This window comes from Felis catus, chromosome F1 (assembly GCF_018350175.1).
Source record: "Felis catus isolate Fca126 chromosome F1, F.catus_Fca126_mat1.0, whole genome shotgun sequence".
Taxonomy (NCBI): domain Eukaryota; kingdom Metazoa; phylum Chordata; class Mammalia; order Carnivora; family Felidae; genus Felis; species Felis catus.
Window position 1 is genome coordinate 253,942 of NC_058384.1, and position 16,760 is coordinate 270,701.

At 51.9% G+C, this 16,760-nt stretch overlaps 1 protein-coding gene and 1 long non-coding RNA gene across 10 annotated transcripts in view; one reads left to right on the forward strand and one right to left on the reverse strand.

Moving 5' to 3' along the window:
- DISP1 (dispatched RND transporter family member 1) overlaps positions 1-16,760 on the forward strand; it is a 182,335-nt gene that overhangs the window by 158,947 nt on the left and 6,628 nt on the right. For 7 of the 9 annotated variants that reach the window (XM_023248075.2, XM_023248079.2, XM_023248077.2 and 4 more), the window contains 5 exons: positions 3,576-3,605; positions 9,499-9,622; positions 10,360-10,487; positions 11,141-11,238; positions 13,339-13,436. In XM_023248075.2, coding sequence (XP_023103843.2) covers positions 3,576-3,605; positions 9,499-9,622; positions 10,360-10,487; positions 11,141-11,238; positions 13,339-13,436 — 478 coding nt within the window. Of the gene's footprint in view, positions 1-3,575; positions 3,606-5,538; positions 9,623-10,359; positions 10,488-11,140; positions 11,255-13,338; positions 13,437-16,760 lie in introns of those variants that run through there. The other 2 variants (XM_023248081.2, XM_011290804.3) reach the window with 2 other exon arrangements.
- Positions 455-11,156, reverse strand: LOC109495488. Its single transcript, XR_006591624.1, has 5 exons — positions 11,033-11,156; positions 2,365-2,482; positions 1,183-1,280; positions 993-1,052; positions 455-710 (listed from the first exon to the last, which is right to left on the reverse strand). It is a non-coding gene; the product is annotated as an uncharacterized LOC109495488 (long non-coding RNA).

The window sequence follows — 16,760 nt, forward strand, 5'->3', positions numbered from 1 at the left end:
ACGTTGTACCCTTGACCCAGGGCTGTGCACACAGCATGGTTCGCTGGCCACGGGATCCTGGAGCCCAGGCTCTCGCGGCTGCACCTGTTCTCAGGGGTCAGGTGCGGGGACGGCTTACGGCTCGTTACTGGTACCCAACCCAAGTCGTAAGTGCTTCTTAAGCAGATGGGAGCCTCGTCCCGTAGCAATGTCACTGTCCCCCACTTGTGTGCAGAAACACTTTCTTCCGCGGGAGAGGGAGGGACCCCAGCTAGCCCTCTGGGAATTGTGCCCAGCCCCCAGTGCATCCTTGTGACCGTGTCACCGAGCAAATGCCACCTGCCTTGGGGTTTTACTCAGTTGAAAAAGGCTGAAAACCTAACCAAAGAACAGGCAGAGGTACTATGTTTGGTTTGGGGCGTGCATTTGACCACGTGGTATTAGCAGGTGAATGAACTCTGGAAAAAGACTTTCACTCTGTAAAAGAGACTAGATTTGTTTTTAGCAGTTGTTATTTATCAACCCAAGGCCGAGTTTATGTGAAAAATCGTCCTGCAGTCTCTATTGGAGATTAAAAGCAGCAAATCAGAAAGATGTCACCGGGGGGGTAAGATCGCCCCCGGTGGATGAAGTGTCACGGGCACTTCCGCGACCACAGTGCAGCTCCCACGGGTCCCGGCTCCACCTGTAGGTGTATTTCGGGCGTTTCTGACATCTGACTGTCGTGTCCCCTAAGGTAAAAGGTTCAGAGGGATTTTGTGGCTTCCCTGGAGGTTACTTGGTAGTAACCCCAAGTTTTCTTTTTCAACAGATGCGACAATCTCCACTCATTTTCCCAAATTTAACATAAAATGAAGTCTTTATGCAAGCAGACAGACAGTGATGAGTCTGGTTGTTTCAGCCCCTAAGGAATAAACTAGTCATAGACCCATGAATTTATCTGTTTAAAAAAAAGTTAGTGGGGTGAGTAGGAGGAAAGAGAATATTTACGTTTGTTACAACCCAAAACATACCTCAGAAAATGTCATGTCTTCCCAGCTGCTCCAGGTTGTGGCTCCGAGGTCACTTCAGACCTAAAGACACAAAGTCTAGTTGGTTCTCATGGAAATTCAGGAGGTGGTTTTGACAGTGTAGGACCTAAAAACGGGGTGAAACGTTAAGGTTTTGAATACAAGTTATGTGATTTGCTCCTTTGTTTGGCACCTTGCTCTCCTGCTCTGTCTGTAGGGTTTCTCTCCAAGCTCATGAGTCATGAGTAGCTTCATCGCTGGTGTTCAGGCAGCACGTTCTTTAAAGACGGTCTGTGGAGGCACGAGAAATCCTGACTTGTACACTTTAAATGGATCATATGTATGGTTTGGGGATTATATCTCAATAAAACTTCTATTGAAATATATATATATATATATATATATATATATATATATATATAATGGGGGTGTCTCGGTGGCCCAGTTGGTTAGGCATCTGACTTGGGCTCAGGTCATGATCTCACTGTCCGTGGGTTTGAGCCCCGCATCGGGCTCTGTGCTGACAGCTCAGGGCCTGGAGCCTGTTTCGGATTCTGTGTCTCCCTCTCTCTCTGCCCCTCCCCCACTCACACTGTCTCTCTCTGTCTCAAAAAATAAATAAATGTTAAAAAAAATTTTTTTAAGAAAAAATATATATAATTATATTGAATATATAGTATTTTGGGTTTGGGGTAGATTTACCCCCAAAATTAAATGTTCTTCATTCCTCCTTAGGTAGTAACCATTTTACTTTTTTTAAAGCAGGCTTCATGCCCAGCATGGGGCCCAATGCAACCCTGACATGGAGACCTGAGCTGAGCTCAGGAGTCAGACACCTAACTGATTGAGCCCCCCGGGTGCCCCGAGTAGTAACCAGCTCAGCGGCGTGGCTCCTGGCCCCCGGCCGTGTGTGCAGGGGGTCCGAGGCCACACTCCACAGCATCCACGCGCCTCTGTGCCTCGCGGCTGACGAGTGTGCCGACCAAACCCGAGCTGTGCCTGTCTTTGTCCTTGTGTCCTCTAATTCAATTTTTAAAGAATCCATTTACATATAGGTTCTAAAAAGAAAGGCTTGTTTTTGTGAAATGCAAATGGGAAAAGATCAGATAAAGGTAAATTATTACAAAATTTACCTTTTGTAATTTTGGGCATGTAATACCTGGGCACGAGAGAAACAATTGTAGAAGATTTGGGGGGAAATCGTCAGAATTTAGGTGTGTGCGTACAAGCCAGAGCCCCCAGACCGGAGGAGCCCAGAGGGTGGGAGACAGAGTTTGTGTTTCCTCAAAGCACAGGAAGCTCGCACAAGATTTTGGTCTAGGAGAGGGTGCCCAGCCAGGAAATTCAGTCATTTATCCAACAGACAGGTACGTACCTTAAGTTAGCATATTGGGTATCGAACGTCCTGATGTCATAACCCCGTTATGCTTTCAGAAATCATCAAGGGTCCCAAAGAGCTTTTACTTATTCAGGTTATATCTGGTACGACCACACTGGAATTAAAACTTTTAAAATGTTAATCGATGGGCACCTGGGGGCTCAGTTGGTTAAGGATCCAACTCTTGATTTTGGCTCAGATCATGAGCTCACAGTTTGTGGGTTCGAGCCCACGTCGGGCTCTGCACTGACAGTTTGGAGCCTGCTTGGGGTTTTCTCTCTCTCTCTCTCTCTCTCTCTCTCTCTCTATCTCTCTCTCCCTCTCTCTCTCTCTGCCCCGCCCCCCACTCTCAATAAATAAACATTAAAATAATAAAATATTGTTAACTCATTTAAAAATACCAGTAATAAGCTCTTTACATGTTAACACAACATTTGTTATGAAAAATCATTCTCGTTTCCAAACCAAAGAACAATTTAACGAGGCGAGTAAATCTGTCTGGTGTCTTCTAACTGAAGACACGGGACCCTCACGTCTGCCTCTGCAGTCTGTGCGCTGCGCTGTGCTGTTTGGTGAGACCTGCGAAGTCAAGAGACCTGGCCGTGTGCCCTCATCCAGTCAGAACAGGGCCTCCCCTCGGGCCCGGGGAGGGTCTCAGGAACCCCCACCGTGAGAACCGCTGTGCGCGGGAGTGCGACAGCACTGGTGAATTTTGTTGGCTCACCGAATGTTGACTGAGCGCTTACCATGGAAAAAGTTAGTGTGGGAGGAATAGAGTGCGCGGGGGTTGAGACCACGTCCAGTTTGGGGCTCTCCAGACGTCTGGTCCACGCGCGTCGGGGAAGGGAGTGGGTGGCAGAGGCTGAGAGGGAGGAGCCGACAGGTGCTAAGCGGAGGCAAGGAAACTGACGGACGGAGGAGCCGCTCCCGTCCTGGGGGAGTAGAGGGCTGCTGGTACGAGAAGGTGCTGGGGCCTGGAAGAGCTGGGCGGCAGTGTGGGCTCAGGCTCGGACCCCTGGGCACAGGCGCCATGACCCTGACCCCTGCGGGGTGCGGACCATCCCGGCCCCCGCCCCGGCAGCCACTGGGTCACCCTCCCCTCGCCCCACCTCCGCCACCCCCACAGCAGCCCGAACAGTCGAGATGCCGCGAGCACACCTTTGTTACGATGCCACGTTTCTGATTGGTTTTCCTTTGCTTTTTTTCAGACCATGCAGACCTTTCAAGTTACCAAAAAGGTAAAGTAATCTGATCATCTTATTAAGTAGTAAAGTGATTGCATGCCCTTCCCTGCAGTGTTTTCTTCACACTGCTTCGGCCTCCCTCATTCATATTTTTCTGAAGGAAAAGTAAATTTCCCCTGAGCTGGCTGCCGGAGCGATCCTCCCTCTCCAGAACTGGTGTTGATCTCAAGGTTTAGGTTCCGTTTGTGGTGAATCGTTTATATTGGCCGAGGTGCCTCTCATTCCTTCGTGGTCTTCCTTGTCTTGGAGAAAGACTGTTCTGCCCTGACCTGGGGTTGTGGCGCTTGAGTTCAGGCGGGTTGTCTGTGTTTCCTGCTAAAAATGTCACCGTATTCAAATGGAGGTGGTATTTGAGGTGGAAACTTTGAAGGTTTGTCTCTTCAGTAGAAAAGCAAAATTTTAGGTGGATCGTTGTTTCTGCAAAAAAGCCAAAGCCTTGTCTCCTCAGTGGCGTGCTTGCCGTGGTGGTCCCACGTGGCAGACTGGTGCATCATGGGAAACCAAGTGATCTCTGCAGTGCACCCGCGAGAGGAACCGAGGCCCTGATAACCGAAGCCTGGTCAGGGGGCCTGATCCTCTCTTTCAAGTGCAATTACTACATAAATTTTAATTAGGAAATTCCCTTTCCACTTAAAAATTATTTATTTTTTGAAATTGCGGTAAAATATACACGGCATAAAATCTACCATTTTAACCACGTTTAAGTGCACGGCTTCGTTGCGTTAAAGTCCACGTTATTGCGCCACCGTGGCCACCGCCACATCCAGAGCTTCTTCCGTCCTGCGAGGCAGAAACAGTGGCTCCCCGTCCGCCCTCCCCCAGTGCTCTAGTCTCCAGCTCTGTGAACCGGGCCAGCCGACCCCTCCTGTGAGTGGAATCACGCAGAGTTCGTCCTGCCGAGACTGGCTGACCTCGCTCAAGGTGCTGCCCTCCAGGTTTGTCCGATGCGAACAGGTGTCAGAATTTCCCTCCTTTCTAAGGCCGAGTGATATTCCGTTGTATGCGTATACACTTTTTGTTTATTCCCTTTTGCAGACAGAATTGTGGCAGAAGATAAAGGAAAGAAGTTATACAAGTAAATATGACAGGTCAGGAGAATGAATTTCCAGTTTTCCACAAATAAGAAAGCCCTTTCTAAGGATTTTTGCAGTTTGAAAAGATTCATACATATTTTTCCTGTTACTAGATTGGTATTTTGAAAAGTCCTAATTTCTTCTTTTCAGCATATACGCATACAAATACAACTTTTTCAGAAAAGCCTTTCCTGATTCCCTTCCCCACTGTAGCTGGAAGTCATCTCTGCTGAATTCACAAAACGTTCATCTGTATCCCTCTAAAAACACGTATCTCTCTACCTGGTTTTGTATTTGTCAAGTTGTCTGATTTTCGGTATCAGGTTCCAAGTTCCTTAAGGGTGAGATTCGTGTCTGCCGTGCGTATTCCCAGATGCCCGTGCCCTTGATCTGTGATGCTACCTGTGCACTGTATTTATTTCTTCCCAACAAAGAAAGAGTTCTGTGTCCTCTTTGCTTTGGGGAAGTTTCTCAAGCTTCTGTCTTTCTTCCCACTAAACTGATAGCTGATGCCGTGGGAAAAATTATGATTAATAACATTTTGATCCTAACCCCAAGGACAAGAGGGATACGGAGCAAGTTACTAAGGGAACTGGAAGGGGAGAAACCAAGGAGAAAGCGATTTTCCGGAAGAAAGGGTAACTGCTCAGTTCAGGGAGGCCAAGGACCCGGACTAGTTCGCAGTTTCGGCAGGTTCAGAAGAGTCACGGGAACAGAGCCAGGCTGAGGGACTCAGGGTTGGGTGCTCTGTCGGGGGGAGGCCTGTGTCCAGGGCGCTCATGTTCTCTGCTCAGGGTAAGGGGAGAAAGGAGAGACTGTTCCCAGAGAGCCGGCGGGGGGGGGGGGGGGAGGGCGGCAGGCAGAGGAAGGCATCTTTGTGAGCTGAGAGAGGAAAGTGCCCTGTGGAGGCCCCGTTGTGGGAGGACAGGCCCCACGGTGTCGCCAGCATCCGAGGCCCTGTTGGGGGAGGACAGGCCCCGTGGTGTCGCTGAGCATCGGAGGCCCTGTTGGGGGAGGACAGGCCCCGTGGTGTCGCCGAGCATTGGAGGCCCTGTTGTGGGAGGACGGGCCCCACGGTGTCGCCAGCATTGGAGGCCCTGTTGTGGGAGGACGGGCCCCACGGTGTCGCCAGCATCCGAGGCCCCGTTGGGGGAGGACAGGCCCCGTGGTGTCGCCGAGCGGCGGAGGCCCTGTTGGGGGAGGACAGGCCCCGTGGTGTCGCCGAGCGGCGGAGGCCCCATTATGGGAGGACGGGCCCACGGTGTCACCAGCATAAGTTACCCTGTGAGGCTTTTGCTCATTTGTTCGGACCGATGGGAAATACCTGCTCTTCCCCGGAGAAGCCCACTAACACAGTGGCTGACGTCTGGGAGTGTGGTGAGGGTCGCTTGTGAAGACTGCAGGGAGGCCTGTCTGTCCAGGGCACAGTTCAGCCACAGACACGTGTGGGTGGCCCTGCCCTGCGGCGTCCCCCTCCCGTCCTGTAGCAGGGGCGCGTGCCCTCTGACTCTCAGCCCTCCTGGGAAGGTGCCGTGAGCTCTTGCGCACGGCGCCCGGGCATCGCCGCGGCCTCACACGGGGCCTGCTGGGCAGGGGACAGACGCGGGCGTCATATGCAGAGCCCCAGAATCCGGGCAGATGTGAGACGCTATCCCGTGCCACGCAGGAGGACGCGCTGTAGTGGCACCAGGGGTCCTTTGACGGGTCTTCTCCTGACCACGCAGTTCACCCTTCAGAAACGTAACGTGCGGGTGCTTTGTTCTTGTAATGTAGTTAGAACATAGACCTTGAACCCAGACTCATCAGGACTGCAGTTAGTGGAAAATGTAGCAGTGACACTTCTGGGCCATATTTAATTTCCTTTCCTGCTGAAATTATCCTGCTTTGTTAGGCTTTTATCTTAACATTACAACCACCGTCTGGGCTTCCTACTGTACGTGAAGCTTCTGTTTCCCGTGTGGTGTCCACAGCCCCTCGGACTCCGGCACAGACCCTGACACCAACGTGGGATAGAGGAGAAACGCTCGTCGGGGTGTAATTTCCCCAGAAGAGTCGGGTCTTCTCCCCACGGAGCTCGCGGCACATGAGCGGTGGTCCCTGGGCAGGGTGGGCACGTGAAGCGTGTGCCGTGTCGGCGGGGAGCGCTCCGGGACGCCGGGAGGGCGCAGGTGGGAGTCACGGGCGCCGTGTGGTGTCCACGCACCGTCAGCGCGATACCTGGTGTGGGACGGTGCTGCGGGATCCGAACCAGACGTCGCCACCGGGAAGGGTCCAGACCACATGTTCTCACGGGAAGAGTCCAGACGTAGTCACAGGCAAGGGTCCGAGCCAGATGTTCTCATAGGGAGGGGTCTGAACCAGATGTTGTCACGGGGAAGGGAAACCGTTGCTGAGGAGGGTTTTAAGACCGCGGTGCCTGTGTGTGCAGGTTTTTCAAGAACGCAAAACAAAAAGTCAGCCCACGGGTAAATTAGCCCACAGTGTGGACGCCAAGCACTTGGGGCGCCCACCACCCGCGTCGACAGCGTGTTTGTAGGCGGCAGCGAACAACTGCTGGTGATTTGAGAGAAGAATGAGCCACTTAAAGTCAAGTCTGGGCTCTTCCCACTTCCCAGGGCTGGTACTTCCAAGGTCTAAATGTAAAGGACCCTTTTTAAGTCTGAATCCATGAACAGAAAGTCTCAAATGTGCTGTTGACAAAGGACCCAGTTCCGGAGATCTCAGTTTGCATCTGGTGGAGCTGGAGATAAACGTGCAGGTCCTCAGCACCGGGTGTCTTCTCGAAACGGCGTTCGCGCTCGGACAGCCGCAGTCCGCGTCTGTGACTCGGTGGCTTCATCACATCCAGAATTACGTTCACAAGCCCGTTCCGTGGTACCTCGCATTAATTTTACTTTAGTGAGTTTTTAAATCCAGAATTTGGAGGCTCGAGAACAGCGTTCAGAATCAGAGGCCTGTGGACCTGTGTGGTTTTGCATCATGAAATTAACTGTTTGTGTGACTTGGGAATTTAATTTAAAATGTGAATTTGGGGGAGCCACATTCTACTCTGCCAAGTAGACTTATTCCCTTGTGCTCAGGGCGAGAGGTGACACCATGGTGGTTAGGAGGCCCGACTCAAACCAGACTCCGGGGCTCCCATTTGTGACCTTTTTGTGAACTATAAGTGACACGTGACATTATATTAGCGTCAGCTGCACAACGTAACGACCCAGTATTTGTAGATACTGTGAGGTGATGACAGTAGTCGGTCTGGCTGGTATCCGCCACCACACGGACTTACAGGACTTTCTTTTCTTGTGACGAGGCCTCTTAAGATCTGCTCTGACAGCGGCTCCCAGTTGCGCACACAGCGTCACTGACCGTGGTCACTGTGCTGCGACACACCCCCGGGGCTGACGTACTTTGTAGCTGGGCTGGTGTCGTGACTCTGGACCGTTGTGTAAGTTGCTCGTGCCTCACTGCGTCTCGTAAAGCTGAAGACTTAAGTGAGGTGCTACAGGTAGAGCCTGAGAACAGCCAGTGCTCCTCGTAAGGAGGTGGTGACCTTGAGGACCGCAGGGCTGAGAATCACCCGGGGCGGTGCTCCCTTGAAGCGTAATATGTTGTATTTTGATTTCCTTGTTAAAATGTAATTTGAAGTCAGTCCCCCCAGAAGGCCAGACCCATGGGGTCGAGTGGTGGGAATGTGAACATGAGCGAACGGCGTCTTCCTTCAGAGCGACGTTTGCAGCCGCCAGCTTCGTGAAACCACTGGCCTGGTTTTGAGGAAATAACCCACAAATACCTGAGTAAGGAGCCAGAAATAGCCATCGGCAAGGCCAAGGGAGCTAACATTGTTCAGGATTTGAGGGTAACTGTCCATAAGTGAAATGCTTCTTTTTTCTCTCTTGCCAACCTCAAGTTCAACCTCAAGTTGGCAAGATACGTCTTGAATTTTAGAAAATGCCATTCAGTCAACTTCTGTTGAGCACAGAGTTCACATGAGACCTGCAGATGTCAGGTCGGGGAGGCCCAGGGTCCTACGGAAGGGAGGGACGCCTGGAGGACATGGCTCTGGTGGCAGTTTGGTGACAGGAGGGGAGACGGAGGCCAGGCTGCCACGGCTACACGATGAAGAGAGGGCACTGATCCTACACTAACTGAGTGAAGAAAATGCACATCTCGCCTTCGTGGGGCTCAGTCTGACACACTCATTATAGTTTTCACTGGAAGGACAGCAGCAGGTGTGTGGGGAGGTCTGGGGTTGGTTATTATTTTTTTAACGTTTATTTATTTTTGAGAGACAGAGAGACACAGAGCATGAGCAGGGGAGGGGCAGAGAGAGAGGGAGACATGGAATCCAAATTAGGCTCCAGGCTCCAGGCTCTGAGCTGTCGGCACAGAGCCTGACGCGGGGCTCGAACCCACAGACCATGAGATCCTGACCTGAGCCGAAGTCGGATGCTCAACCGACTGTGCCCCCCAGGCGCCCCTGGCTTGGTTATTCTTGAGACATGGGTACATGAGCCTGTTTGTGGGCTGAGCTCTTTTCTAAGAGCTGACAGAGCACAGGACAGAGAGAAACGGGTCTGAGGAGATGGGGGCTGGGTCCTCTGCCCCCCCACACCTCCTTCCACGCAGGCGTGTGGACCGTAGCTGGTCTCCCGAGGAGCAGATGGACGTCTGAGGTGCCGTGTGTCTTCTCCCACTGCATCTGTCCCTGACATACTCCCGGACCAGGTCTGAACCAGGAGGATTTCACAGACACTGTCTTCGGCAGGGAGCCCTCTTGCCGCTCCTAAGCGGCCTCCTGTGTCCTCTCTGCTCCGCAGTTATGCGTCCCTGATCGCCGACTGGCCCGTCGTGGTCCTGGGCATGTGTACCGCGTTCATCGTCGTCTGTGCCCTGGTCGGGGTGTTAGTGCCCGAGCTGCCCGACTTCTCCGACCCACTGCTGGTAAGGAAAACGGCCACTCGAACTTCTTTCGCCCAAAATGACCTCAGAAAATTCAGTATTTTAATGCATGTTACATTATGTAATTACGACCCGTTTTAAAACCTTCTCGAGCTGTCGGTAGGGGTGCAGCTCTCCTTCTGAAGAGTAAACTTGTGCCATCGTGGTTTCAGGCTCTTAAAAGGTCAAGGAACCCACTCACCATTACAAATCTGGAAATTTTGCTTCTTGGCTCCCACATTTAAGCCAAAAATCAATAAAATGGAGAATCTGCATTCTATAAAAGTGTTTTTGTGAAGTCGTTAGGACTGAATGTCTCTTCTTTCCACCCAGGAATTAGAGGAACTTCAGTATTACTAAGAGAGAGCAGGGTCTGTTTTTAAGTAAACGTTCCTGTAAAACACTAACATGCATGACATAATCTGATGCGACCGTAAGTTTTCATAACATCAAAGTGTTTGCTGGATGCTTAGGTATGAACTGGAAAGAGAACCTTCAGATACGAGTTTTCCTTGTTGCTGAGACGGCTAACGCAGCAGAGAACCAACCCCACTGCCTCGTCGTGGCGAGCAGTGGCTGCCGTCACGTCGGGCCACCCTTTCGGTGCCATCGGCCACGGGGCAGCGGTGGGGAGGCCCTGGGGAGGGCCTGCACGTCTGTGGACGTGGCTCTTCCGCTCCTAGAGATACACCGAGCCTACGTGACATACACTAATGAGAGTTTGTTATATTTTGTCTCAGGGCTTTGAACCAAGAGGGACTACGATAGGCCAGAGACTGGTCACGTGGAATAACATGGTGAAAAACACGGGATACAAAGCGACATTAGCAAACTACCCTTTTAAGTATGCAGATGAACAAGCCAAGAGGTAATTATTCGTTAACTTTTACACAGAACATTGCTTAACGAATTCCACTTTTAAGCAGTATCTGAGCAAAATGATTAGATGCAAACGTGTAGCTCAAAATCTTTGCCACTGGATTTGTTGGCATTCTCACTGTCTTTTAAGGTGTTGTTGCATTCGAGTGGAAAGTGAGGGTTTGGGTTTTTTCTTTTACAGGAGTGAGGAAGTGAATGTTGCTTGCTTACATTAATGCTAAATTTCAAGTGCTACATAGGCTGTGACTCAGGATACACCGTTACCGGTACACTTACTGGCCTCGAAATAGTCCTTTATTTGTAAATTCTTTTTTTTTAAACATTTATTCATTTTTGAGACAGGGAGAGACAGAGCATGAGTGGGGGAGGGGCAGAGAGAGAGGGAGACACGATCTGAAGCAGCTCCAGGCTCTGAGCTGCCAGCACAGATCCCGACACGGGGCTCGAACCCACAAAGCATAAGATCACGACCTGAGCCAAAGTCGGCCGCCTAACCAACTGAGCCCCCCAGGCCCCCCTGCACATTCTTATTACCGCAAGTCCTCCATTGGCTGTCACACGGCGCTGTGCCAGCGTGGTCGACCGCCTTCCCCTCACGGTCACCAGCACGTCCCTGCCTCTCACGTTGTCCTTCCCTTTCAGCCACCGGGACGACAGGTGGTCCGATGATCACTATGAACGAGAGAAAAGAGAGGTCGACTGGGACTTCCACAGGGACAGCTTTTTCTGCGACGTTCCGAGTGAGTGGCCTCGCAGGTGAACAGCCCCTCGGGCCTCCCGGTGTTCGAGACGAGTGTGGTTAGACCCAGTCGGGGAGGAGGATGTGGGGGAGCTGAAGCCGTTTTCCTGCTCTGGGCCGGCCAACCACTAACCTGAACGTATTCACCTACAGTAAAAATCAATGAGAGATTATTGCGTAATTCCATTCCGTTTTATGAAAGATAAAACATCTAGTAAAATTCTTGACCTGGTTGCCCCAAATTTCAAGTCCTCTTAAATTTCTTATATTATTGAAAAAATACTTTCAGTCAAGTAAAAAGTACATATCTTTGGATTGAACCCTGAAATGCTCTACGTCATGAGAAAGCATCTATCGACAGCTTCTCTGCGCCTTGTTAGACACTAGAGATAGAAGGATGCACGGAATACCGTCCCACGGGGCCGACCCATAACGTGTGCACAGGACGTGTCCGGGTCGTAGCCACTTGGCTGCACAGACCGTGGCCTGGAAGAAACGTGAGAGCTTCCCTGAGGTCAGGAACCCACACGTTCGTGTAGAACCGCCAGGTGTTTGAACGCGGGCAGCAGATTCACTAACAGCTTCTCCCCGCGAGCGAGGGGCCTGCCTGGAGGAGCCCGGTCAGCGCTGGAGAGCGGGCGTGAGCACAGAGCTCCGCTTTCTCCTTCAGTGAACACGGACCCCAAAGCCCTTCCGAATTCGGCTTTTTTTCCCTGTTGACACTCCCCCTAAAGCGTGTATTTTCCTGTCTCGTTAGAGAACTAGAGGACCTCGCTGATCTTGTCCAGCCTGAGGGTCTGTACTTTGGAAGCTGTTTCACAGCACAGTAACCGAGAGATGGAAAGGAGGAGACCAGGGAGGCCTCTGTCCTGGTCCCAGGGAGGAACTCGTGTGTTGTTTTCTGCGTCTTGTTAGAAAAGCCGAAGTCTGGTCAGTCGACTGTCCTGGCTGGTTCCTCTAGGTCAGGTGGTGCTATGTGTTTCTGACTAACCAGGACAGACATCAGCAGACTCACGAGATGTGGCCCCTCTGTGTCAGCAGCCCACACACTACACTTGTGCCCCCGGTACGACCCCGCCTGGAGGAAAGCCGGCCGGCTCCCTGGAGGAGGTGTTTGTTTCCAGGGGCTCATTTTGCTCTTCAAAACCAATCAACATAAGATAATGGGCATCTGATGAAGAGTTTACTAAAGAAAACTTCATAATCATGAATAAAAGCTCACGTAGTAAAGCTTTATTTACAAATTTGCAGATTGGTTTTCTTTTTCAGCACAGTTACACATTTTAGATAACGCAGTGAATCCACTCTGTTTTACTGAATGAAGTTCTAATGACTGAGGAGGCAGGAACAGCCCTTACTGAGTGCTGTTTTTCCTTTAATTCTTGGAACTGGGAGAGACGTGCTTACAGATCAGGAGCCCAGGCTCAGAGAAGCTGCTCATCCGGAGAGCTGGGCCCTGGTCACACCAGGTCTGCCGCCAGGGCCGTGCTCCGTCCAGTCTGTCCCGCAGCCGGACTATTCAGAAACACACTCTGTGTTAGTGAGATGTTCCCAGTGTTCATTCTCAACTCTGGTGTAGCAGGGAGACTGCGGACCCAGCTGGAACGCAGCGTAGTTGGTGATCCTGGGCAGCCCGTGGTACCCAATTGCACTCTTAAGTTGTTTTTAGCACTCTTAAATTGATCGCCTGGCATCTGTCGTCCCTGGTTCGAAGCCATGGAGAACACCCACGCTTGATGTTCAGCACAGCCTTCCTGGGATTTGTACACCATTGTGGTGACGTGTTTCGAAATTAAGAGGGAGGCGTGCAATTAGTTTTGTGCGGAGAGTTCTTACAGATTGCTCGTCCGAATCATAGTCTGATCAGAAATAGGTTTGTTCTATGACTCCTACGATTTTTAAGACGTAGTGAGTAGACAAAGGCTTTGAACCAAAATAATATTATGGCATTGTTTGCTTTCTTTTTTTACATTTTTCTCCTGGAAAATGGGGAAAGGATCCCCTGCTGTTATTGACTTGTGTTTTCCCGTTCGAGCTATTCCTGAAAGCGGAGTCTGATGGGCAGTTATAACCTTTTTCTTTTCTTTTTTCATGGCACCAGGCGACCGGTACTCCAGAGTGGTGTTCACAGCAGCTGGAGGGGAGACCCTGTGGAGTTTACCTGCGATTAAATCCATGTGCAGTATAGACAATGCAAGGGTACGTAAAGCAAAACTGAAATTCATTTGCAGCAAATAAGATTAGATTGTTGAAAGTCCTTTCCCTGCTGACGTGGTAACCGCTGGAACGCAAGTGTTCCCGGTGCCTGAGTCCCGGGGACCACCCGCCAGAGGCCGGCGCCCCACACTCCTACCTCCTCGGACGCAGGTGCCTCTGCGCCCCCATGTTCTCCAATAAAGAACTGTTTCTTTCCTACCCCTGTTCTCTGTCCAGTCTTTTGTCTTAATTTCACAGCATGTTTCCTTTCTGTGGTCGTGCTGTGTCTTTCCTAAGCCACTTCTGTTGTTGCCTGCTGAGGCGGCTGTCCGCAGCCTAACCAGGCAGTCAACCAGCGGGTCTTTGGGGCAAATTCAGGGCACAGGCTAGGGAAGGGGACATCAAGGCGTGTGGGTGTGTAGATGGCGAGCGCTCCAGTCCAGGGTGCCCTGAACTCTAAACCCCTTGAGGACAGAGGATACAACACAAGAAGCCCTCTGCTCTTGGTCTCTGGAGCCGAAAGAGGTCAGCCCCAGAAAACGTGGGGTCGGCCTCCGGGCTCTGGAAGGGCTGTCAGCTCCGTGTGCTCAGAGGCAGATTCTCCAAGTTGAGACTGCCTTCGGGGCCACTCGTGCACCCGTCCCAGCAGCAGGGAAGGCGCTCACCGGTCTCCTAGCGTAACTCTTAACTTAGCCCGAAGTCCCTGCTTTGCTGGAAACCTGATCACGTGTCTCCTAAGAGCGAGCCTGACGCCCCAGCACCCCGGCCACGGGGCTTCTCAGGGAAGCAGACAGGGCTCTTGGGGGCCACAGGGCCAGCGCCCACCACGCTGACTCACATACCTTCTGCGAACTGAGCGGCTCGCCCAGGTCACCTCTGGGCCCCATGACTCTCCTCCTCATCCTGAAAGACTGCATCTCCTGCTGGTCGGGCCACCAGGGTTTTCTGTGAGGGCCATCTTCTGTCTGCCCGGCTCCAACAGACCAAAGTCACTGGCCACCTACAAACAAACCGAAGTGTCTTAATCAGCGGTCAGTCTTTGTTTGCCTTATTTTCTTCTCTTCTACAGCTCTCAGTTCATTATTCGGAAACTGTGGACGAGTCACAGCCCGTCTCGTATGGAAGGTTAACTCTCAAGGAGTAAACGCGCACAGCCCTGTTTAGCATGTGCGACACATCGCCCCCCCCACCCCCAGCAGCCCTGCCACCGTGGCGCCCGTGGCTCCTGTTCACACATGGCTGTGTGGTAACCACGCTCACGGGAGAGCAGTGCCGCGACTCCACGGCTTCCGGTCCTTCCTTTCCCACCTTTGCTGTTGACCTTTTAACCTTCCCTCCCCAAAGACTCTAAAGAGACCGAATTCCCGCAGCTGATTCATAGCTGGTGTTTGTTGGGTTTTGTTGGATTTGTCAGGATGTGTTCCAGACACTGGACTGTTTCCTTAAGTCCTTGTGATAATGTCGTGAATTAAATCCTACTATTGGCCTGTCTTGTGGATGGGGAAAGTCCGTGCAGGTGGTCAGCGGCAGGTGTGGGATTTGAACCCAGCCTGACGTTAGTCTCTGTTTCCCGCCATGCGTCATGCTGCAGAAGACAACCACCCTCTTCTGTTTTGTCTTGTGTTATCACACACGCCCTCTCCACCGAAACGATCCTCACAGAGCCCTCGTGGCCTAGAAAGTACGTTTTTTTTACAAGAACAACAGCCGATCCTGTGAGCACTGCTGGGCTCTGAACGGACCCAGAGGCCCAAGGCCCGTACGCAGTGCTGTGGCACCACGGGAGTGGACGCTATTTCGTGTACGTGTGGGTGTGTGTCAGACTCTCTCAGACGATAAACACCAGCAGGACTAGGCAGCTCACAAAAAGGCTAATGTAACAGAACTGAAGGGACAGGAACGGTGCGATCAGTACGCGGTGGCACGGCCGTGAGCCGCACTCCTCCCTCCCTGGCAGCCAGAGCAAAACAGAACTCGCAATTGGTGACAAAAGTCAGGTAAATAGGGCAGCAAATGTGTTTTAGAAGACGCTCCCCTTCCCCTCGTACTAATACGGGGAGCACCATCCCCGTGGCCTCCGTAGAAGAAGTATGACGTCCGTCAGAGTCCTTAAGTACCACCATGCTTACGGGACGCACAGTATTCAATTGGAGCGGATTTCTAAACCGTGCCTCAGGCTGGCAGCGGGAGAATGTTCCGGCAAAAGCAATTTCTGCAGGGGATTAAAGCAGTAAAATCTAAATACGTGGCTTCCCAGTGGTTTGGCCTGATGCACGTGCAACATTTAGACTGTTGAAGGAGCGGTGTGCCCTCTTGTCTGTTTCCCAGCGTGCTCTGGTTATCAGGACCGGATGGCCGTGAGTTCGAGTTTGCAATTCCTGCGAGAATGTGGCAAGCATCTAGTCTTCTGAAAATCTGAGGAGCAGGCCCAAGACGTGCGTCTGCAGGAATGGTCAAGCCAGTTACAGATCACAACGACAAATGAATAAGTAGGGGGTCGAGGCCCCAGAATTCCCACCTCATAGAGCAGGTTGTAATTTTCCTTGTTAAATGCTGTTTTTAACAGTGGCACACACAGCCTCTGCAGTGAGTACGGAACGGTAAACCTTCCTCGCAGAGATCGTGCATTCCCTGACACCCGACGTAATAACTGTCGCCTAGCAGCTCAGTCTGCAGGTGACTGCCGTACCCTTTCCGGGTCTCCCGGGTCGAGACCCTTTGCAGAGCGGTATTTGTCCTGGTCGTGATTCACGCAAACTGTGCACACGCCGCTTGTCAGCCTCCCCCTCCTCCTCCCCTCACCCCCACCCCCGTCCTTGCGCTCAAGCAGCCATCAAGCTGGATGGGACCCACACCAAGGGGTACTGAGCAAGAGGGCTTAACGGCGGGTGCGGTGACCGGAAAATGGCTGGTAATCGGGGTGAAGGCTCAGCGAGGCCACACGTGTCCCTTGTCACCTGCTTGTGTTTGCAGCGCACTGAGCTCAAACCCCAGATTCCCTTGAAGTTATGTGCCCCTGGTGCTCAGGATTCCGATGGGCTTTGGTTTCCAAAGCGAGTGGCTCCTGTTTCTGATGCTGCCGTGTGCCGCCTGACACAACGCTGGTTTGCTCAGCGGACTCCCCGGATCTTCGTTACCCTTTTCTGCCTTGACATCCCAAGGGACGCGCTGGCGGACGGCCATTAGACCCGGCGGGGTGTTTCCCGGGTCCTGACTCTGCTGGAAACCCTTTACCCTGATTCTTAGTCTTTGCCCATCATGGAACTTAGCACTCAAGCAACCAGCTTGTCAAAGAGATGTGAGATTTAGCGCCTAACACCCTGTTGA